Source organism: Poromitra crassiceps (genome assembly GCF_964638095.1).
Source record: "Poromitra crassiceps genome assembly, chromosome: 3".
In the NCBI taxonomy this organism is placed as follows: Eukaryota; Metazoa; Chordata; class Actinopteri; order Beryciformes; family Melamphaidae; genus Poromitra; species Poromitra crassiceps.
The window spans coordinates 3759881-3783547 of record NC_139625.1 but is presented as its reverse complement, the minus strand read 5'-3'; the positions used below and the strand labels follow the sequence as shown (position 1 = coordinate 3783547).

Genomic DNA, 23667 nt, shown 5'->3' with positions numbered 1-23667 from the left:
CTCTTCAGTATTATTATTACATGTACAGTCCATTTGTTGGAAATGTACAGGAAAAATCTTTTTAAAATTACAGGCCGAGAGAGGCAGTAGTTTAGTAGCAGTTAAAAGCAAGAGTAAACATAAAGGTCTTTAGCTTGGATTTAAAAATAGGCAGAGTAGGGGCAGATCTAATGTGTTCAGGGAGTTTGTTCCAGTTATGAGAGGCATAGTGGGAGAACGCGGCTTCACCATGTTTAGATTTGGTCCTTGGGACAATTAGTAGACCAGTGCCTGAAGATCTCAGGGATCTGGATGGTTCATAGTGTAGAAGCATTTCAGAGATGTAGTGTGGGCCTGACCCGTTGAGAGATTTGTAAACTATTAGCAGAATTTTAAAGTCTATTCTAAGATTTACTGGCAGCCAATGCAGGGATTTGAGAACTGGTGTAATGTGTTCAGCTTTCTTGGTTCTTGTTAGAACTCTAGCAGCCGCATTCTGAATGAGCTGAAGTTGTTTAACAGCTTTTTTGGGAAGACCATTGAAAAGACTGTTGCAGTAGTCTAGCCTGCTAGAAATGAAAGCATGAATTAGTTTTTCAAGATCTTGTTTGGACATATAGCCTCTAATCCTTGCTATATTTTTTAGATGATAGAAGGCAGATTTTCTTATAAGCTTGATGTGGGAGTTGAAATTTAGATCAGAGTCAATAATAATGCCAAGATTTTTTACCTGGTCCTTTGGCTTCAGAGATAGGGATTCGAGGTGAGCAGTAACTTTGAGCCTATCTTCTTTTTTGCCGAAGACAATTATCTCTGTTTTGTCTTTATTAAGGCGAGACATGGCAGGTGACTGGGGAAAAAAAATTAACTAATAGCTATCACAATGAAACTTCCCCAGTTGATTACTTTCATTGAGACTAAGAATTTTTGTATTACAAGTTTTCTGAAATTGTATGTTTAAATATGCAAATGAGGCATTGTCTACTTTAATATGCGCGAATTTGCATACATTTCCAGAACATAAATCTGAACATTGGATAAAGCCAGGTTCAAAATTATTGTTTCATTTTCTTGACATATTAGAGACAAAGTTTTTTACACAAGGGATTTTGGATATCTACTTTGGATATCTACTTATCACTCCATAAATCAGAAAATATTGTCAACAGTCATAAAAAACCCATCTTCGCCATGTTTTTAGGAATAAAATGTGATATAAATCAGGCTATGAATGATATATCAACAAACCCCTGTGTAAAAATATTCAGAATATAGATAGGAATAAGATTGGAAAGTGTGGTGAATGTGAGTGCTACTGAAGTGGAGATTTTTGACTCAGAGTATGAGGAAAAACTCATTTCGAGAAAACGGCCTTTAAAGATTTGTATTGTAAAATTCCATACATTTCTTTTTTTTTCTTTTTCATTTAGAAACCACTATTTAGAGACACAATAGCCTATCTAATCAAATACTTAGCAACAACAATATCAACAATATCATCAAATCATCATATCAACAAAACTAATCAAAATCCATAACTGAATGCATGTACGGCCCATCATATCATGTCAATATCTAGAAACAAAATTCATAAGTTAGTTCTTGTATGGTCCATCATATCATCTAACACACCAAAATTCACAACTTAGTGCATGTCTTCACATCACCATGATGTCATCATTGAGTGATGTCCTAATTGAGTGATGTCATCATTGAGTGATGTCATCATTGAGTGATGTCATCATTGATGATGTCACACAGACACACCATGTATGGTCCATCATATCATCGAACATATCAAAATTCACAACTTAGTGCATGTCTTCACATCACCATGATATCATCAGTGAGTAACACAACATGTATGGCCTTCAACTGAACAGAACCACAGTAATATCCTGGGTCCACACCAGGCAACCACAGTAACACATCCACAAACTGCCACCAGTAACTATCACAGTTACCCATTCCTGTCCTGCCTAGATGTCCATCCCTGCTCCATATGTAGGTCCCTCACTCATTTCCTGCTGATGTTGTTTCACTTTTTTAGCTGTGCTCAGACTCTTGCGCCGTTTCGCACTGGCGGCTGTGATGGCCTGAGCTTTTGAGATTCTAACCTTATCAGTTTCCCTCATTGCACTAACAGTAACGTATGTGCTATGAAGCCACAACCTCTCCATAACGGTTAGCATGGCAGAGGCACCTTCGTTAAAAGTGGAGATGGCCATACTTGCTGCTGCCTCAAGCCTCATTTTCCCCACAAAGACAGTTTTTGGGCACCGCGTCCATATAACTGAATTGAGGCACTCGTTTGCATTTTGAGTGCCTCCATGCTGCATTCGCTGTAGCAGGCTATCACTTGACATGCGGTGGTACACTGGGATAAGCTTCTGTCCCACATCTCGTACTAGAAAGTTTCCAGTATGGTGTTTATGGCTATCAGGTGTTTCTCCTTTCTCCTCTGCTTTCCTATACCAACACCATGAGAGACTGCACCTGGTGTGCATAGGGTTGTCATCAGTGGACATCGAGTGGAGGAGACCTGCCCAAATTGCTGTCTTCATCTGATCTAGTGAACCCTGGTTATCGAGAATTGCCCCCCTGTAGTAATTTTGCAAAGTTTTACATTTTTTGGCGGTCAGCTTCCCTACACCCTTCCCTCCTAACTTACCCTCTGTACTACACTTTCTTAGTGCTGTACCCATTCGCTTGTGGGCATGATTGATGCACTCCAATTTCACAACTTCCTGCTCAGGGTATGGGTTCAGAGTAACCACCTCCCTAAATGCTGTACTATCCCCATCTGATAGCATCTCAGTGTAGCGCACCTGGTGGCGATTCACAGACCTAGCCCACATCCTCTTTGCTGACTCCTTCTCCATTGCCTTACTTGATCCTGCAAAGTTTTTAGCACAGTCATTGTGTTTCTCTCTCCAGCTGTCAAACTCCTGCTCAGTTATTTTTTTCTGTCGCTTGGCGTTTTCCTTCAGGGCACAGGCATGACAATATGAGGAGAGGACCTCATAGTCTATCACCAGTCCTGTAAGGATGTCAATGCACACACCGATTCCATAGTGAGAACTGAAACCTCTTTTTTGCCAGGTGCCATCAAAAGACACGCTTATGTTTATAACAGCATCTGCATCCTGCCTCAGCAACTCTGCCACATCTGGATCAACATCTGCATAAGCCTGCCTGATCTGCTCCCTGGAACTGTGCAGTGACTCCAGGCCTATCTCAATTTCTGCCACTGAAATGACATGTGCATGTAACAAATCAGTAACTGTACATTTGATCAAGTTTTATTGATACAGTATACTTTTCTTTCTTTACTTTAGTGGCAGACACATGACAGACAATAAGTATGCGTTTTGGAAAGGACAGGGGACAATAATATTGTTGTGCTCCCTAATGGTAGGCTATATGACAATTTATTTAGAGTAGAATATAATAGAATATAATTGAATTGAATCAAACAGAACAGAATAGAATAGAATAGAAATGGAACTGAATTGTCACTGTTGCTTTTATCCATAACCAATACCATTAGAGAAAAAACTTTAATGTTTTATGCTGCTGCTGTGTTTCTGTTTTGAATTGGCTGTGAAAACAAATCTCCCTTTGGGACAATATAATCTGATAAATTATACTCATACTCTGTCTATTTGCTAGGCAACATTATTTTTACATTGTCCCCCCTGCCACTGAAAAGAAATGTTTACTGTAAAAGTAAAAGTAAAACGACAAAACACACAAAAGACTGAATCAATAAGTTACTGAATAAAATGCCATTTTATTATTCTGTGGGTCACTATTTCATTCATAATTCAAAGGAAGACAGACAGAGATTTCTTCTCAACCCTGTTTTCATACCTGCCACTCTTTTGTTGTGTTTCTGATACGTTTTGAGATGGAGTCCAGGGATCCCCAAAACTGTGCTTATTTTTCTGAGGGCTGCATACCCCAGCCCTAACTCGTGCGCTAAGAGCACCATGCGCACATTCACATCAAACGCCACATCGCTCCTGGTTGCATCTTGGATACGCGGGGAGGTATACACACTTTTGCGGTACTGATCACTTTTGCACAGAGTGCACTCAAGAAGCAAACTGCTACAGAACCCCTGATTCACTGGATCGATGATGATTTGAAGCCCTGTCCCTGCGCAACTAGGACAAATCAACCCACCGATCAGTTCATTCAAACGCGCAACATGAAGTATCAGCCATTGCTGTGTAGAACGCTCGTCAACCCCGCTGTAACACTCCTCCTGCTTTCCAAGTGACAGCTTACGCATCGATGCACTTTGTGTGGGAATTTCACCCCCTGCTTCATTCATGACATTGTTGTTTTTATCTTTCTGGCATCTTCTTGCAAGTGACATCTGTTGTCGTCTTTTCCTGGAGGATTTTCCCCGCACTGCTTTCGGCATATTGACGCCCCTTCTCCCTCGGACTTCAGTCAGAAATGTCAGAGCACGTGATGCATCTGAACGAATCACGTTGTCAGAAATCTGCACTAGCCAATGAGAGCTCGTTGTTGGGTGAAAATCCACCCTTATACTTTCACGATTGGTTGCTGGTACAAAGGAAATGACCATATTTGGATGTGACAGCAGTCATCACGGGTCTTAGACCTTTCCAAAGATATCTCACATGATATGAGGAAGACCGCAGCCGCGGATCTGCATGCTGCGTAAAATGCCAACTTTTGGCGAATTTAGGTGAATTTAGGCTAAATCTACAGGCGCAGCATGACAAAGTATAGTAAAATAAACATCTAAATGTGTATTTTGAACGGTTCCTTTCCACTAGTTTGAAAGAAGACATGTTTAGGAAGCAAAATAGCAAAAAATCTCAAAATTGACCAGTGCATGAAAAATCGATATTTTCACCTACCGTGTCTGGCCTTAAGTTGGAGAAAATTCTGGCACATCCAATCATTAATTTGCGCAAGGCACTGACACAGTGACTCTATGGGGGCATAGTCATCCGATGAGAGGGCTATGTAGAGTTGGGTGTCATCTGCATAGCTATGATAAGCTATTTTGTTTTTTTGCATAATTAGGCCCAGAGAGAGCATATAAAGGTTAAACAGGACAGGACCTAAAATTGATCCTTGGGGTACCCCACATGTCATTTTGGTTTGGTCAGATGTGTAGTTGCCAATGGAGACAAAGTAGTTCCTGTCTTGCAGATAAGATCTGAACCACTCTAGGACCGTGCCGGAAAGCCCGACCCAGTTTTCCAGTCTGTCCAATAGAATTTCGTGGTCAACCGTATCAAAGGCAGCGCTGAGGTCTAGTAACACTAAGATTGAGATTTTACCTGAATCAGTGTTCATTCGGATGTCATTTATAACTCTGATAAGCGCAGTTTCGGTGCTATGATGGGGTCGGAAGCCTGATTGGAAAGGATCTAGGAGGTCATTGGAGGATAGAAAGGTATTGAGTTGTTGGTAGACAGTTTTTTCGAGTATTTTGCTAATAAAGGGAAGATTTGATATTGGTCTGTAATTGCTGATTATAGAGGGGTCGAGGCTACGCTTCTTTAGCAAGGGCTTAACAACTGCAGTTTTTAGAGATTTTGGGAAAATGCCTGTAAGAAGAGAGGTATTAATTATCTTCAGTATGTCGGTCGCCAGGCAACTGTAGACATTTTTTAGAAAGCTTGTTGGCAGGGTGTCTAGGCAACACGATGAGGATTTAAGGCCTCGTATCGTTTCTTCTAGTTTCTTGTGGTCAATGACATTGAACTGAGTCATGTTAATTAAGCACCTATTCTGTGGCTGCGGCGGAGCCACATTTGTTCTTGATGTGGAAATAGTTAGTCTGATATTTATAATTTTATCCCTAAAGAAGGTCGCAAATTCATTGCATTTGACATTGGATAGAAGATCAGGGGCAATTTGTGGGGGGGGGTTTGTCAGCCTGTCAACAGTGGCAAAAAGAGTGCGAGCGTCATTGGTGTTTTTGCTGATAATGTCGGAGAAGAAGAATTTTCTGGAATTTTTTAGTTCCTGGTTGTAGGAGTGAAGACTATTTTTATAGATGTCATAATCGATGTGAAGTTTAGTTTTCCGCCATTTGCGCTCGGCTTTCCTACAATCTCTTTTTTTGTTATTTACAGAGGGAGCGTTTCTCCATGGTGCTTTTTTCTTACCGGAGATTAGTTTAGATCTAATGGGAGCTACAGCATCAATAGCCTTTAGGGTTTTAGAATTGAAGTTATCTAGGAGATCATTGACAGAGGCTGAGGAGAGGGAAGGGGCCAGCGAGAAAGCCTCCATGAACCGTGTGCTAGTACTCTCGTTGATGTAACGCTTTTTGATGGTTTTTGACCGAGTAAGAGCGATAGGGGTGATCTTGAGTTCAAGAAAAATACAGAGATGGTCGGACAGAGCAACATCACTAGCTGAAAGAAACGATGACTCAAAGCCCTTGGTGATAAATAAATCTAGGGTATGGCCTCGATTGTGAGTGGGCCCAGAGACATGTTGTAACAGGTCAAAAGTGTCAAGGAGGTTATTCAATTCTTTGGCATTATTATCATTGGGGTTGTCAATATGAATATTAAAATCTCCTGCAATAGTTAAACAGTCATGTTCTATGGAGATTATAGAAAGGAGTTCTGAAAATTCATCAAAAAAACTACTAGAGTACTTAGGTGGTCTGTATATAATCAGTAGTAAAATAGAGGGAGAGCACTTCAGAACAGCGGCCAGATATTCAAATGATGAAAAGTCGCCAAACGATACCTGCTTGCATTGAAAAGCATCAGAGAAAATAATAGCTACTCCTCCCCCTTTCTTACCGACTCTGGGGGCGTCAATGTAGTTAAAGTTAGGTGGGGCTGACTCATTAAGAACATATTCCCTGTTGTTTAGATCAAGCCAGGTCTCTGTGAGGAACATGAGGTCCAGTTTATGACTCGTAATCAGATCGTTTATTAGAAGCGACTTGCTTACAAGTGACCTAATATTTAGCAGTGCAGCCTTGATAGCTGCACTGCTAGGTTGAATTTGTAAATGCTTTTCAGAGTGTCCCTGGAGAACAGATACTAGGCTTGGTCCTGGAACAGGACGTGCTGAGAGATAATCTTTGTTTGTTCTGTAGCTAATCAGGGTGGGGATAGTTAGACATCTGATCGTTTCATGATCCTCTGTGACCTTGTTTTTGGGGCAGAAAATGCTTTTAGGAAATCTTACATATCTTAATTCCCCCCTCATTATTACAGATACATTTTTGTGGTAGCTTCTGAATCTGGTCACACTGTAGTAAATGTTATGTATTCTTATAATTTAAATTAAACAATCTACTGTATATACACTAGAATTGCACAAGAGTACGGTAATTGAACTGAAAATGTTGTACTAGGTTTTTGGCAGCAAGGTGTCCCACTGAATAATCTGTTTCAGGAAATCTGTAAAATAGATTTACTGCAAAACTTAAATGAATTGCAGTAATTTGATATATAACCCTTCATATAATTTAATATTTTTTGCATATAATTTTTTTTTTAATAATTAACATAAAAATGCATCTTTGTATACAGCCTATATCTGCAGATTTGTACTTGAACTTTTACGTCTAAACATGATTTCCATGCCCATATTGTTGATCTAATACAACTTAGAGATTAGAGAGATCTGCATGCTGTGTGCATGCTCCATAGCGTGCTCATTGTTTACAAGCCATTGCATATCCAACAGGAATTCAGCCAGCAGCTGCAGTCAAAACAGAGCATCATGACTAAGATGACAGAGAGTGTGAGCAGACTGACGGGCGGGCAGGACTCTCCAGAGCATGCAGAGCTAGGCCGCTTGAGCCATTCCTGGCTGGAGCTCTGTCACCACGCCAACAAACTGCAGAGCCAGCGAGAGGAGGATCTGCACAGGGCCAAGGAATACCACCACTGCATCACTGCAATGGAGGCCCTGTTTGAACAGGTGTCCAAGGAGTGGGACAATCTGGCCAGGTGGGCTTGTATAGTAAATCAATTATCTATCTATCGATCGGTCGATCGGTCTGTCTGTCTGTCTGTCTATCTATAAAAGGGGCAATGTGGGCAATGTTTCTCTGTTTCATTCATTTTGTCCCATTGATGATGTCATCAGTGACGTCATAAGGGGGCACACACACACACAAGGAGGCATTGTGACATCACTGACATCATCTGCCGCAGGGCCAGCTCGGCCAGCTGCAGGGCGGGCAAGGCCGCGCAGCGTAGCGAATCGTGCCTAGTACATTAAAATTACAAATCAGATACATTTATGTCTTCATTGCCATCATTCTCATGACAAGGCTTTTGCATGTTGTCATTCTCATTGCTCCAAATTCTGCTGTGAGAGGAAAAAAAAGGTTATGGGGGGAAAAAACCATATCATATTCATTGGGATAATTTATGTGAGGCCTGACTAAGCCCTGTATTGAAATTAATTGAGGACTTCTGTGCAGGGAAAATCTGATCTGTGTAAACTAGTTCAGCAATGGCGGTTGCCATCAAGTACTCAGAGCTCAAGAACTACCATGGCCATTAAAAAAAAAATTCATCAGTTGAACCTAACTACAGAACCTATACTTCCATAGACCAAAATAAATAAGTTCTGTTGGTAAGTTTACGTATCTTCATTTTATTTGTATAACTAATTGTTTAATTGATATTTTTGCTGCCACAGAACCGATGCTGAAAGTTCCTCTGAGCATTTGGAGGCATTACGGAAACTTGCGGTAGCTCTGGAAGACCAAAAAAGCACCCTGGAGGACCTCAAGGACCAGAGACAAAAAGTCATCCAACATTTGAACTTGGATGACAAGGAGCTCGTGAAAGAGCAAATCAGCCACTTTGAGCAGCGCTGGTCTCAGATGCAAAACCTAATTGAGAGGAAGATCCAGGACTCCATGGTGACCCTGGAGGACATGGGCCAAGTGGAGGCCCGTCTGAGGGAGGCTCGGGATTGGGCCGAGGAACAGCAGCCTGGCCTGTCTGAGGCGATGAAGATGAGTCCTCCTCCAGAGCTGGCTCAGAGCTTCCTGTTCGACCACCTGAGCATCTGCAGTGAGCTGGAGGCCAAACAGCTGCTTCTGGCGCAGGCGATGGCCGATGCTGACAGGGTGCTGTCCCACCTGGGCCTCAATGAACGGCAGCGTCTGCAGCATCTGATTGCCGACACCCAGTCTGAGGTGGAATCTCTGAGTGTGAAGGTGGTGCAGCGCAGGAAACACCTCAGCAAGGCTTTCACGGAGAGGTCACAGTTCCTGATGGCTGTGGGCCAGTCAATTTCCTGGGTCCAGCAGAACGAGAAGAAGGCCCAGGCGGAGGAGTACATTGCGTTGTTGCCCGATGACCTGGCTAAGCAGGTTCGAACGTGTAGGAACATCCAAAGCAGTCTGAAGGCCTATCAGAGCGAGCTGACCTCCTTGTGGGCCCAAGGGAGGGACCTGATGAGGGATGCCAGTGAGGACGAAAAGAACGAGATACTCACAAAGTTGCAGGAGTTGCAGAACATCTTTGACAAAACTCTCCATAGATGTGGCCAGAGACTACAGGAGCTTGAAAAAGTACTTGTGTCAAGAAAGTACTTCAAGACTGATCTGGAAAAAACATGCCAGTGGTTAAAACAAGCTGATATAATCACATTTCCTGAAATCAATCTAATGAATGGAGACGCAGAATTGGAAGCTCAGCTGCTGAAGTATCAACTGATAGTCGAGCAGGCAATTGAATATGAGAACCTCCTCCTCATTGTACAGAGAGCTGGCCAGGAGATACTGCCCACTCTGAATGAAGTAGACCACTGCTACTTGGATGAGAAACTCAATACCCTCCCGCAGCAATATAATAGCATATTAACGCTAGCCAAAGAAAAACAGGAAAAAATCCAGCAGGCCATTTTTGCGAGGAAGGAGTACACCTCTTTCATAGATGTCACTCACAGAGCACTGAAAGAGCTTGAGGAACAGTTCAATTATCTAGGGACGCAGCCTGTTGGCCTACAAACTGAAGAGGTTGTCAGCTTGCAGAGTGATTACAAAGCAATCCAGGTAGATCTCAGCACCCTGGGTCTAGCTGTGAGTGAACTGAACCAGAAGAAAGAGGGGTTCCGTAGCACCGGTCAACCCTGGCGCACAGAGGAGATGACCCAGCTCGTGAGCCTGTACAACGGCCTAAAGAGGTTGGTTGAGCAGAAAGTAGAGCATCTAGACGACACGTTGGAGTCGTTTGAGGACCACAAGGCGATGGCTATGCAGGTCGACTCTGAGTTGAAGGCCACGAAAGAGCAGTTAGTGAAGGTTAACGCAGAGACCCAGTCAGCTGAGGAGAGGCTGAAGAACTACCATGCTCTGGCGGGGAGTCTCCAGAGTGCCAACTCTCACTTGTCCAGGCTCATGGAGCAGATGGACACTCTGGCCCCTCGTGTGGAACAGTCGTCCCACGATGCCTCCAAGGATCAAGTGGTTCAGTGGCAAGACGAGCTGCGCTCCTTGCAGGCCGCAGTCGGCGAGCTGATTGAAGAGTGCGAGAACAGGTTCGTCCAGAGCAAGGACTTTGAGACAGAGATGAAGAGGACCCTGGACTGGCTGCAACACGTCGGGGACGAGCTGGGCTGTGCCGTGATCGTGGACGTGAGGGTTGAGAAGGTGCAGGAGGAGATCAGGAAGCAGCAGATCATGCAGGAGGAGGTGCAGTCCAGACTGAGAATTGTGGCTGCTCTCAGTAGCCGGGAGAAACAAAAGTACATCAGTGCCAACGAGCTTGTCCCGGCCCACGTGGACACCAGCCTAGAAGAAATGGCAAAGCTGCAGGCGGATGTTCAAAAAGCACTGACCTCCAAACAGGTGAGATTACATCTCACATTGACTACTATATGGTAAACTATGGAAATAACACTTTCGTTATGGTGAAACGTTTGATCAGCAATGTTATTCATTCATCATTATAGTCTCCTTAATGGCTAAATATACAGTATCATTTGCTATGATGATCTCACTAGTCTAATAAGCCGGAGAGGTTATGCACCGTGCATAATTGCTCAGCGTGCAGAGCGTGTGTGTGTGTGTGTGTGTGTGTGTTAGAGCAGGGCTACCCGGCCCGTCGGACTCGGAACCCGAACCCGGCCCGACTTACGGGCCGGGTTCGGACAGAAAAATTGAAGTCGCGTTCGGGCTCGGGCCGGGCTCGGTCACGTAATCAGTCACTTGTTTTTGCCTTCAAATATATCTATCATCAGCTCCTGAGCTAATTTACTACGTTAATGAAAGCACCTGAAGGCATCGAATGAAACACGCCCAGAATATGCACTCTGCTGCTCTGCCCGGAGTCAGCTGCATGTAGGCTGGTGTCGCCGACACCGTGCAGTACTTCTTTCAGCGATGTGGGACTGTGTGGGCAGTGCACGGCACGCACAAATTAGGCTGTTTGGTGCTTTGCTTTGTACATTACGTATTAATCATTGACTGCTTTGAATTACGAGGACTGATTTTGGTTTGGGATTATATAGGGCTGTTTATAGGCTGGACAGACTCATTGAATTATGCGCTCGCTGCGCTCCGAGGGGAAAAAAAAAATCAGGGAGGGGGTTCGGGCCGGGCTCGGACAGATTATCAATTGACACCTGTCGGGCCGGGCCGGGCTCGGCTAATAATGTGACGGGCTCGGTCGGGTTCGGTAAGGAAAATTCAGCCCGAGCCCAGCTCTAGTGTGTGTGTGCGCGTGCAGAGCGTGCTAGAAGTGAGCGCACAACACAATTTAGCATGCGAGCGCACGCAAAGCTAAAAATGGGGCGCTTGACATGAGCGCACGAAGCGTGTGATATTTCTAGTCACAATAATGCACTCCATGTATGCAGTGCATCCGGATTTCAAAACAAACTTCACACTTACAACTGCTAATCATTCCAGAATCTGCAGTGTTTTTATACTTGCACATATCGGAACACCAATTTCTCATGTTTGTTCTTTTTTCTCCCTCTGTGGTGGTTGTGTGAAGATTACACTGGAACAAGCGTTGGTGTTGTGCCAGAAGTACCACTTCAGGATGCAATCAGCTTGCGAATGGCTGGAAGATGCCGTGTCCTTCCTGCAGCAGGCCAGCCTGGGTGTGGACGTGGAGAACTACGAGGAGTGTCTCCGGCTGCAGGAGGACATCATGGCCACCGAGCAGGAGTTCCTCGCCCACCTGGAGGAACTGGAGGCCCTGCCCCCGCAGCTGGAGAGCCTGGTCAACCCCACAGCCAGACAGCAGCTCAAGGTGAGCGTGGAGTCCGCACAGCAGAGAGGCCTGGAGGTCCGAGACCAGCTCCAGTGTCACCAGGATGTCCTTCACAGGTAATGGGGCAGAAAGGGAGTGACAAGTGCATGTGTTTATGTTATGCAAGGGTTGTTTTGTCTACAATTCCTTCTTGCTATTGATTCTGACATTCTTTACACTCATGTATACTGTGGTCCTCAGCTGTGTGGGTCATATCTTTACACTAATGTATACTCTCATCCTCTCAGCTGTGTGGCCCAGTGGAAGTCATATATTTACACTAATGTATACTCTCATCCTCTCAGCTGTGTGGCCCAGTGGAAGTCATATCTTTACACTAATGTATACTCTCATCCTCTCAGCTGTGTGGCCCAGTGGAAGTCATATATTTACACTAATGTATACTCTCATCCTCTCAGCTGTGTGGCCCAGTGGAAGTCATATATTTACACTAATGTATACTCTCATCCTCTCAGCTGTGTGGTCCAGTGGAAGTCATAGCTTTACACTAATGTATACTCTCATCCTCTCAGCTGTGTGGCCCAGTGGAAGTCATATATTTACACTAATGTATACTCTCATCCTCACAGCTGTGTGGCCCAGTGGAAGTCATATCTTTACACTAATGTATATTCTCATCCTCTCAGCTGTGTGGCCCAGTGGAAGTCATATCTTTACACTAATGTATACTCTCATCCTCTCAGCTGTGTGGCCCAGTGGAAGTCATATCTCTACACTAATGTATACTCTCATCCTCACAGCTGTGTGGTCCAGTGGAAGTCATATATTTACACTAATGTATACTCTCATCGTCACAGCTGTGTGGCCCAGTGGAAGTCATATCTTTACACTAATGTATACTCTCATCCTCACAGCTGTGTGGCCCAGTGGAAGTCATATCTCTACACTAATGTATACTCTCATCCTCACAGCTGTGTGGCCCAGTGGAAGTCATATCTTTACACTAATGTATACTCTCATCGTCACAGCTGTGTGGCCCAGTGGAAGTCATATCTTTACACTAATGTATATTCTCATCCTCACAGCTGTGTGGCCCAGTGGAAGTCATATCTTTACACTAATGTATACTCTCATCCTCACAGCTGTGTGGTCCAGTGGAAGTCATAGCTTTACACTAATGTATACTCTCATCCTCACAGCTGTGTGGCCCAGTGGAAGTCATATATTTACACTAATGTATACTCTCATCCTCACAGCTGTGTGGTCCAGTGGAAGTCATAGCTTTACACTAATGTATACTCTCATCCTCACAGCTGTGTGGCCCAGTGGAAGTCATATCTTTACACTAATGTATATTCTCATCCTCACAGCTGTGTGGCCCAGTGGAAGTCATATATTTACACTAATGTATACTCTCATCCTCACAGCTGTGTGGTCCAGTGGAAGTCATATCTCTACACTAATGTATACTCTCATCCTCACAGCTGTGTGGCCCAGTGGAAGTCATATCTCTACACTAATGTATACTCTCATCCTCACAGCTGTGTGGCCCAGTGGAAGTCATATCTTTACACTAATGTATACTCTCATCCTCAGCTGTGTGGCCCAGTGGAAGTCATATCTTTACACTAATGTATACTCTCATCCTCACAGCTGTGTGGCCCAGTGGAAGTCATATCTCTACACTAATGTATACTCTCATCCTCACAGCTGTGTGGTCCAGTGGAAGTCATATCTTTACACTAATGTATACTCTCATCCTCACAGCTGTGTGGCCCAGTGGAAGTCATATCTCTACACTAATGTATACTCTCATCCTCACAGCTGTGTGGTCCAGTGGAAGTCATATCTTTACACTAATGTATACTCTCATCCTCACAGCTGTGTGGCCCAGTGGAAGTCATATCTTTACACTAATGTATACTCTCATCCTCACAGCTGTGTGGTCCAGTGGAAGTCATATCTTTACACTAATGTATACTCTCATCCTCACAGCTGTGTGGCCCAGTGGACGTCATATCTTTACACTAATGTATACTCTCATCCTCACAGCTGTGTGGTCCAGTGGAAGTCATATCTTTACACTAATGTATACTCTCATCGTCACAGCTGTGTGGTCCAGTGGAAGTCATATCTTTACACTAATGTATACTCTCATCCTCACAGCTGTGTGGTCCAGTGGAAGTCATATCTTTACACTAATGTATACTCTCATCCTCACAGCTGTGTGGTCCAGTGGAAGTCATATATTTACACTAATGTATACTCTCATCCTCACAGCTGTGTGGCCCAGTGGAAGTCATATCTTTACACTAATGTATACTCTCATCCTCACAGCTGTGTGGTCCAGTGGAAGTCATATCTTTACACTAATGTATACTCTCATCCTCACAGCTGTGTGGCCCAGTGGAAGTCATATATTTACACTAATGTATATTCTCATCCTCACAGCTGTGTGGCCCAGTGGAAGTCATATATTTACACTAATGTATACTCTCATCCTCACAGCTGTGTGGTCCAGTGGAAGTCATATCTTTACACTAATGTATACTCTCATCCTCACAGCTGTGTGGTCCAGTGGAAGTCATATCTTTACACTAATGTATATTCTCATCCTCAGCTGTGTGGTCCAGTGGAAGTCATATCAGGAGGCAAGACAGACCGTCATTGAGCTGATGAATGAGGCTGAAAAAAAGCTCACAGAGTTTTCTACGGCAAAGGCAGAAACAAGCCAGGAGGCTGAAGAGAAGTTACGGAGTCATAGGGTATGAGAGGACACAGCAGTTATTTCCCATACAAATGAAAATAGGTGGTAAAATGCTGGACAGTATCAATTTGCTTGTAAACGTCTCACACAGTGTTTGTTTGACGTGGGCTTTTTTTTCCCAGTCCCTTGTGTCACTGGTCAATGGTTTCCAAGAGAAGCTGAGTGGTCTAGAGGAGCAAGCTGCTCAGCTGGAGCTGGTTGGGAGCGATGCCAGCAAGGCTACCATCAGTCGTTCCATGACCACCGTGTGGCAGCGCTGGACACGCCTACGCAGCGTGGCGCGGGGAAAAGAGAGGGTGCTAGAGGACACGGCGCAGGACTGGAGAACTTTCCGAGAGAAGGTGCAGAGACAGACCACGGGAATACAAATAAATAAGTAGAAAGTAGCTTTGCTATAGCTTTACACTAGCGTTTGAACTAGTTCACATTGCAGATAATTGTATGTTTTGTATCTCCGTCATGTAGCCCTAGCTCTGACGTCTGCCTCAGTGAAATTCATTATGTTGCACCGCCTTCATGAATGTGGTTTTGCGTAGATGGTGAAGCTGAGAGCAGTCTCTGACGAGCTGCAGAGTCGTTTCCCTGACAGCGCAGTGGAGAAGGCCTCCAAAGCCACCCTGCAGTCCCTGATGGACCAGCACGACTTGCTGAGCCAAGATCTGGAGAGAGAGCTCTCCTCCCTTATGCTGCTGCGCCAGTACGCCCTCAGCCTCCTGCATGATGTGGAGGTGCCTTCACCAACCAATGACCAGGATGAGCTGCCCAGCCTGAAGGAGATCAGATCTGTACAAGACCACCTGGACAGGTATTGACTGAAGATACACTTGCAAGTCATTTTCTCAATCAAGAAAATGCCCTAGGAAGGGTGTTATTGCACATAAGTGTTTTATAATTCAACTGCATGATTCAATAAATGATGCTAGATATGACATGATAGATTATATGATACGTGAAATCAAAAAAATGATCAATTTAGAAATCAATTAGGTATTTTTTGTGATACAGCAGTAGTTCTTATATAGATAAGAACTTGTTTGTTTTGCCTCCAGCCTCCTGACACAGTCCCGGACCAAGCGAGCTCAGGCAGCGCAGGAACTGAGGGACAGAGAGGAGGTGGAGAAGGACCTGAGCGTCGTCAAAGCCTGGATCCAGGAGACCAGGGAGCTTCTCCTCAACCCCACGCCAGACATTGATTCTCTACTGCAGGAGCTTGAGGTAAAGCTGGAGGAGAGCTCGCATCTAAAGCGAGTAAATATAAATCAATATCTAAATGAGTTGTATGTTGAAGATGTGGGGGGTCACGTGGGTCCGTCATTTATTGTGTACAGGTCGTCCATGGCGACGTGATCACTTATCGTCAGAACGTGGATAAATTAGCCGAGCAGCAGCAGAGCAAGTACCTGGACCTCTACACTATTCTACCCTCTGAGATCTCCATGCAGCTGGCCGAGGTGTCGCTGGCGTTGGGCGCTATTGAGGACCAGGTATTACCAGAATAGTTTGGAGCAGGGGTGCCCAAATTATTTCCTATGAAGGGCCAAAAAACTTAATCTGGGTGGAGGGCTGAGGGCCAAAAATAAACGTTGTGGACTTACATTCAAATGTATTGTTTTTTTATAGAAAATTAACATTCTAAATGTAAAATAACATTTCAATATAATAATCGACTTTTTATCTGTTTGGTAATTGTAATAATTTGCAATTGGTTATATATATTTAAAAAAAACATCTGCATTTGTGGGGAGCTTAAACATTAAACACATCAGTAAACACCCAGTTAAAAACAGTTGTCTTTTCCACCTTTGTAATCAAGAGACAAATTTGACTTCATTCACAACTTGAAAAAATCCTCAAGGTACTTTGAAAATCAGCTTTATTGTCCATCTTTTGTAAACAATTTGCCATGACAATTTGCAGGGATGCAATCTCAGGAGTGAACACAGTATCCGCAGCCACATTCAGACACTGTTTCACAAAGTCACCACATGAAAAAGCTCGTCCACCCTTTGCAATCAGTGCAGATATCTGATAACTTGCCCGAGTTGCATTCTGGATAAAAAATAAATAAAAATAAAAATCCCAAATCCGTGGCGGGCCAAAACAAACAGAGCGCGGGCCAAACTTGGCCCGCGGGCCAATTGGTCAGCACTGGTTTGGAGTGTTAATAAGACACAATTATACCTGATGCAGCTGGTTTTAAATGTGTCTACTGCTGTGAATGTATGGAATCGCTGTTGGGTGAAAACCTTGTATCTCCAAAATTTCAATTTCCAGGAACTAAGAAAAAGTCTCGTTAGGTCAGAGAATTTTCTCAAACCCAAAATCTTGTTTTCACCCGACTGCACCGATATGTGATATCATGTTAATAAATGTTATTTCAACTTATGATTAAAACGCACTTAGGCGTCTGGCATTTGTTTATAATTCTTATATTTTCCAGGTTCTTTCCAAAGAGAGAGAAATTCAGAAAACCAGAGACATAAAGGAGGACTTCAGCTTGAGAATCCACGACATGTCTGAGAAGCTCAAAGCCATCTCTGCTAAATTCAAGGAAAAATCCCCTGATGTCGATCATGCCAAAGAAGAGGTCAAGGTGAATTAGCTGAAGTTGAAGCCATGTCTTAATAATATATATATATAATATACATGTAATATAATAATAATAAAATAATAATAATAATATAAGAAATAATTGTCAGAGGTATTGGATGTTTGCGTTATATGTATTCTATTTCCTTTCTCAGAGCATGGCTGAGGACTTGGACCGCTGTGGTCGTACTCTCTCAGAGTTGGATGCTGCTGTACAGGAGTTTGGTCGGAGAAGCCCCCTATTGGCCAAACAGCTGAGCGACTCCATCAGCAAGCTATCGGAAATGCATCACCACACAACACGGCTAGCAGACTGTAGGAACAACTGGCTGAAAAAGGTCAGTAGTTTTTTTTTTAGGTCTTCTATAGATAGAACAGCTCTTGTGCTGGTGCAAATAATAATAATAATAATAACAATAGTAATAATAATTAATGTAACTTATCAAGCAAAGAAGAAGTAAGAGGAACAACAAGAGAAATGAGGGACAGCGAACAGATAGAGAATAGATAGCGAAGGTAAGCAGGGAAACAGAGAAGGAGGGGGGGAGGGCCGGGCAGACGAGAGGAGAGAGAGAGCAGGGAGGGGAGGTAGGAGTGCTTATGGGTAGGGGAGGTAGGTTTTTAAGCGGGATTAGAAGATGGTGAGTGAGGGTGAGGGAGGGCTGCTCTGGAGAAGGCTCCATCGCCGAAGCTGCACAGTGCAAATGTTATTTTATGCTACATCATCGGTGAACTGTGTTGTGCATTGAGGCGAGCATGTTACATGATTGATCATCTCTTCTCTCGGCTCCTCAGGCTGTCTGCTATTTAGATGAGTATAATGAGATGCTGGACTTCATTGTGAGGTGGTCTGAGAAAGCCAAAAGCCTCGTGAGGGCAAACATCATCTGGAACTCGTCTGTTCACCTGCAGGAGCAGATAAGGATGTACCAGGTGAGTTGGAGATCTAGACATACACCCTAGATTGGGTTCCATTTTCAAAAATTCATTTTTATTATTATTATTTATTTATTTATTTTAGTAGTGTACCCTCCTCCGTGTTAGTTTTGGAAGGGAACATGTAAATAAATGGATGGCAGTGTAGTATTCATTTACACGACACTTCATGAGACAAGTGCCCTTCTGATCCATCATATCACTGGAGAACCCTGGAGATTTTTCCTCATGTACACATTTCAACAGAAGCAGGAGCAGCACTGCTGGATCAGGTATGGGGGGGGGTTATGATCTTGTCGAAAGAGACCTCACCAGAAACGGGCACATTGTTCTCCTGTGCTCAGGCCGTCCTGCGTGAGTCTCGGGAGCTCCATGGTGACCTGGAGTCCATGGGGGAGAAGGTGGAGCTTCTGTCTGAGGTGCTGCAGGTGGAGGCTATGAGCCAGCAGCTGTGCGAACTCAGCCGTCACACCGAGGAGCTTCAGCAGAGCATCAAGTCACGGCTGCAGAGCCTGCAAGACGCAGATAAGGTATAGAGATACATCGTCACACAATTATTTTTATTATTAATGTTTTACCAATCTAGGAACCCAGAGTCTATTTTATTTGAAAATTAGACTCTGGGACAGCCCTACCGTTTTTCCTAGCTTCCTGTACAGCGCGCCTCTCCTGCCACCATCATTTCCTTTTCCGCGTCCGTGCTCCACTGTCTACAGTCTAAATAGCAACTTGCGCCGTAACTTTACAGTAATTTTCCTCTGTTGTTGTGAGACGAGTTGACATCTTCTATGCAGGAACAGACGCGGAAAAGGAAGTGACGGTGGCTTTTCCGTCACTTCTGCTTTCCTTTTCCGCGTCCATTTCAGCTATTCACTAATAACGTTAAAACTGCATAGAAGACGTCAACTCGTCTTACAACAACAGTGGAAAATTACTGTAAAGTTACGGCGCAAGTTGCTATTTAGACTGTAGACAGTGGAGCACGGACGTGGAAAAGGAAGTGACGGTGGCAGGAGAGGCGCGCTGTACAGGAAGCTGGGAAAAACGGTAGGGCTGTCCCAGAGTCTATTTTGTAAAATAGACTCTGGGTTCCCAGATTGATGTATTACCTACATGCCCTGTTTGTTTTTACTACACTTGTATTACCTACATGCCGTTTTTTTACTACACTTGTATTACCTACATGCCGACACTTGACTAACACAATTTACCTGAAAGATTACTAAAGTCTTAATTTGTAGCATGTTGTACCACTGTACAAACTTTCAGGGATGATACCCATATGCTGAGCTTTTCTTTTGAAAAGCTGTTTTTTCGATGCTGAAAATGGAACACAAAAGCTTGGCTTACACTTTAGTTCGGTTGCTTGGCTTTTCCGTTCTCCACTGACACAGTATACTGTATATGAGCAGATGAATAAATGACAGATATATAATCAGGCCCATGTGTCCTCAGAGTATGGAAGCCCTGGAGTATGAAGTGAAGGCCCTACACGTTGCTCTGGAGCAGGTCCAAGCCACACTCACCTCACCAGAGTTGGCACGCCAGAGCCTCAAAGAACAGCTGGCTCAGAGACAGGTAACCAGGAAACACCGAAACCCACTGGTGATAGTAGCTTAGAAATATATTACTGTACTTTACACGTTCTAGCTTGTTAAAAACAAACCATGTAAACTTTACAAGCCACGTACATTTTACAAACCATGTAAACTTTACAAACCATGTACACTTTACAAACAATGTAAACTTCACAAACCATGTACACTTTACAAACCACGTAAACTTTACAAACCACGTAAACTTTACAAACCATGTCAACTTTACAAACCATGTAAACTTTCCCTCTGTTTCCGCAGCGTCTGCTGGCAGATATGGAGAGCTTCAAGCAGCAGGTGCAGGCCGTGCAGCTGTGTCAGAGTGCTCTGCAGGTCCCAGAGGAGGTGATGCCAAACCTTGCCATCTGTCGCACGGCTCTGCGTATGCAGCAGGAAGCCAGTCAGCTGCAGCACGTAGCCATCCAGCAGTGCAACATCCTACAGGTACAGTAGACCAGGGCACCATACCAATACTTGTGACACCAATTTTGCTTGTTTTCATGTTTTACTTGATTTTGAGGGTTTACGTGGTCCCCTGTAGAACATCAAAAATGCCACCAAGCTCAAAACAAGGCTGTTTTTGTTACTCTCTGAAGAGTTGACATTTTGGAGATATGAGGTGTTCATCTAACAGCAATACATTCTTCTTCTTCTTCTTCTTGTCCACCAGGAGGCAGTGGTGCAGTATGAGCAGTATGAACAGGAAGTGAGAGACCTGCAGGGTCTAATAGAGGAAGCCCACCGTGTCATCCAGGACCGCCCCATCCCCACTAGCAACATCCAGGAGCTTCAGGCTCAGATCCTGCACCATGAAGTACGGTGGAGTCTTCCGTTTACTTTACCTGCTTATTCTTTTCCAGGGCCAGTTGTACTGCAAGTGAAAAATGAATGACCGCGTTCAAATACTTATGGAATTGTGTTGTTTTTTTGAATAGGAGCTGGCCCACAAGATCAAAGGTTACCAGGAGCAGATCGCCTCGCTGAACTCCAAATGCAAGATGCTGGCGGTGAAAGCCAAACACGCCACCATGCTGCTTACAGTGACGGATGTGGAGGGTCTGCCTGAGGAGCTCCAAGAGATGGATGGAGAGAAAGCCAAGAAATCCTCAGCACAAGCTGTCATGGTAAGAGAGTATATTATCACCACAGAATGTAGTAAGAGAGTATATTATCACCACAGAATGTAGTATGAGAGTATATTATCACCACAGAATGTAGTAAGAGAGTATATTATCACCACAGAATGTAGTAAGAGAGTATACTATCACCACAGAATGTAGTAAGAGAGTATATTATCACCACAGAATGTAGTAAGAGAGTATACTATCACCACAGAATGTAGTGAGAGAGTATATTATCACCACAGAATGTAGTAAGAGAGTATACTATCACCACAGAATGTAGTGAGAGAGTATACTATCACCACAGAATGTAGTGAGAGAGTATACTATCACCACAGAATGTAGTAAGAGAGTATATTATCACCACAGAATGTAGTAAGAGAGTATACTATCACCACAGAATGTAGTGAGAGAGTATACTATCACCACAGAATGTAGTATGAGAGTATACTATCACCACAGAATGTAGTGAGAGAGTATACTATCACCACAGAATGTAGTATGAGAGTATATTATCACCACAGAATGTCGTAAGAGAGTATACTATCACCACAGAATGTAGTGAGAGAGTATACTATCACCACAGAATGTAGTAAGAGAGTATACTATCACCACAGAATGTAGTGAGAGAGTATACTATCACCACAGAATGTAGTGAGAGAGTATACTATCACCACAGAATGTAGTGAGAGAGTATACTATCACCACAGAATGTAGTGAGAGAGTATATTATCACCACAGAATGTAGTGAGAGAGTATATTATCACCACAGAATGTAGTGAGAGAGTATACTATCACCACAGAATGTAGTAAGAGAGTATACTATCACCACAGAATGTAGTGAGAGAGTATACTATCACCACAGAATGTAGTGAGAGAGTATACTATCACCACAGAATGTAGTAAGAGAGTATACTATCACCACAGAATGTAGTAAGAGAGTATATTATCACCACAGAATGTAGTAAGAGAGTATACTATCACCACAGAATGTAGTAAGAGAGTATACTATCACCACAGAATGTAGTAAGAGAGTATATTATCACCACAGAATGTAGTAAGAGAGTATACTATCACCACAGAATGTAGTAAGAGAGTATATTATCACCACAGAATGTAGTAAGAGAGTATACTATCACCACAGAATGTAGTAAGAGAGTATACTATCACCACAGAATGTAGTAAGAGGGTATACTATCACCACAGAATGTAGTAAGAGAGTATACTATCACCACAGAATGTAGTAAGAGGGTATACTATCACCACAGAATGTAGTAAGAGAGTATACTATCACCACAGAATGTAGTAAGAGAGTATACTATCACCACAGAATGTAGTAAGAGAGTATACTATCACCACAGAAAGAGAGTATATTATCACCACAGAATGTAGTAAGAGAGTATACTATCACCACAGAATGTAGTAAGAGAGTATACTATCACCACAGAATGTAGTAAGAGGGTATACTATCACCACAGAATGTAGTAAGAGAGTATACTATCACCACAGAATGTAGTAAGAGAGTATACTATCACCACAGAATGTAGTAAGAGAGTATATTATCACCACAGAATGTAGTAAGAGGGTATACTATCACCACAGAATGTAGTAAGAGGGTATACTATCACCACAGAATGTAGTAAGAGAGTATACTATCACCACAGAATGTAGTAAGAGAGTATATTATCACCACAGAATGTAGTGAGAGAGTATACTATCACCACAGAATGTAGTGAGAGAGTATACTGGGTATACTATCACCACAGAATGTAGTAAGAGGGTATACTATCACCACAGAATGTAGTAAGAGAGTATACTATCACCACAGAATGTAGTAAGAGAGTATATTATCACCACAGAATGTAGTGAGAGAGTATACTATCACCACAGAATGTAGTAAGAGGGTATACTATCACCACAGAATGTAGTAAGAGAGTATACTATCACCACAGAATGTAGTAAGAGAGTATATTATCACCACAGAATGTAGTGAGAGAGTATACTATCACCACAGAATGTAGTGAGAGAGTATACTGGGTATACTATCACCACAGAATGTAGTAAGAGGGTATACTATCACCACAGAATGTAGTAAGAGAGTATACTATCACCACAGAATGTAGTAAGAGAGTATATTATCACCACAGAATGTAGTGAGAGAGTATACTATCACCACAGAATGTAGTAAGAGAGTATATTATCACCACAGAATGTAGTGAGAGAGTATACTATCACCACAGAATGTAGTAAGAGAGTATACTATCACCACAGAATGTAGTAAGAGAGTATACTATCACCACAGAATGTAGTAAGAGGGTATACTATCACCACAGAATGTAGTAAGAGAGTATACTATCACCACAGAATGTAGTAAGAGGGTATACTATCACCACAGAATGTAGTAAGAGAGTATACTATCACCACAGAATGTAGTAAGAGAGTATACTATCACCACAGAATGTAGTAAGAGA

General features: G+C 43.1%; 1 protein-coding gene across 4 annotated transcripts in view; it reads left to right on the top strand.

Moving 5' to 3' along the window:
• syne1b (spectrin repeat containing, nuclear envelope 1b) overlaps positions 1-23667 on the top strand; it is a gene marked incomplete at its 5' end in the record, with an annotated part of 267667 nt that overhangs the window by 162610 nt on the left and 81390 nt on the right. For all 4 annotated transcript variants that reach the window (XM_083634044.1, XM_083634043.1, XM_083634042.1 and 1 more), the window contains 16 exons: positions 7690-7955; positions 8656-10816; positions 11967-12304; positions 14809-14953; positions 15078-15296; positions 15492-15760; positions 16005-16170; positions 16284-16439; positions 17396-17548; positions 17700-17882; positions 18340-18477; positions 18825-19010; positions 19936-20058; positions 20337-20519; positions 20746-20889; positions 21011-21199. In XM_083634044.1, the coding sequence (XP_083490170.1) occupies positions 7690-7955; positions 8656-10816; positions 11967-12304; positions 14809-14953; positions 15078-15296; positions 15492-15760; positions 16005-16170; positions 16284-16439; positions 17396-17548; positions 17700-17882; positions 18340-18477; positions 18825-19010; positions 19936-20058; positions 20337-20519; positions 20746-20889; positions 21011-21199 (5019 nt within the window). The remainder of the gene's footprint in view (positions 1-7689; positions 7956-8655; positions 10817-11966; positions 12305-14808; positions 14954-15077; positions 15297-15491; positions 15761-16004; positions 16171-16283; positions 16440-17395; positions 17549-17699; positions 17883-18339; positions 18478-18824; positions 19011-19935; positions 20059-20336; positions 20520-20745; positions 20890-21010; positions 21200-23667) is intronic.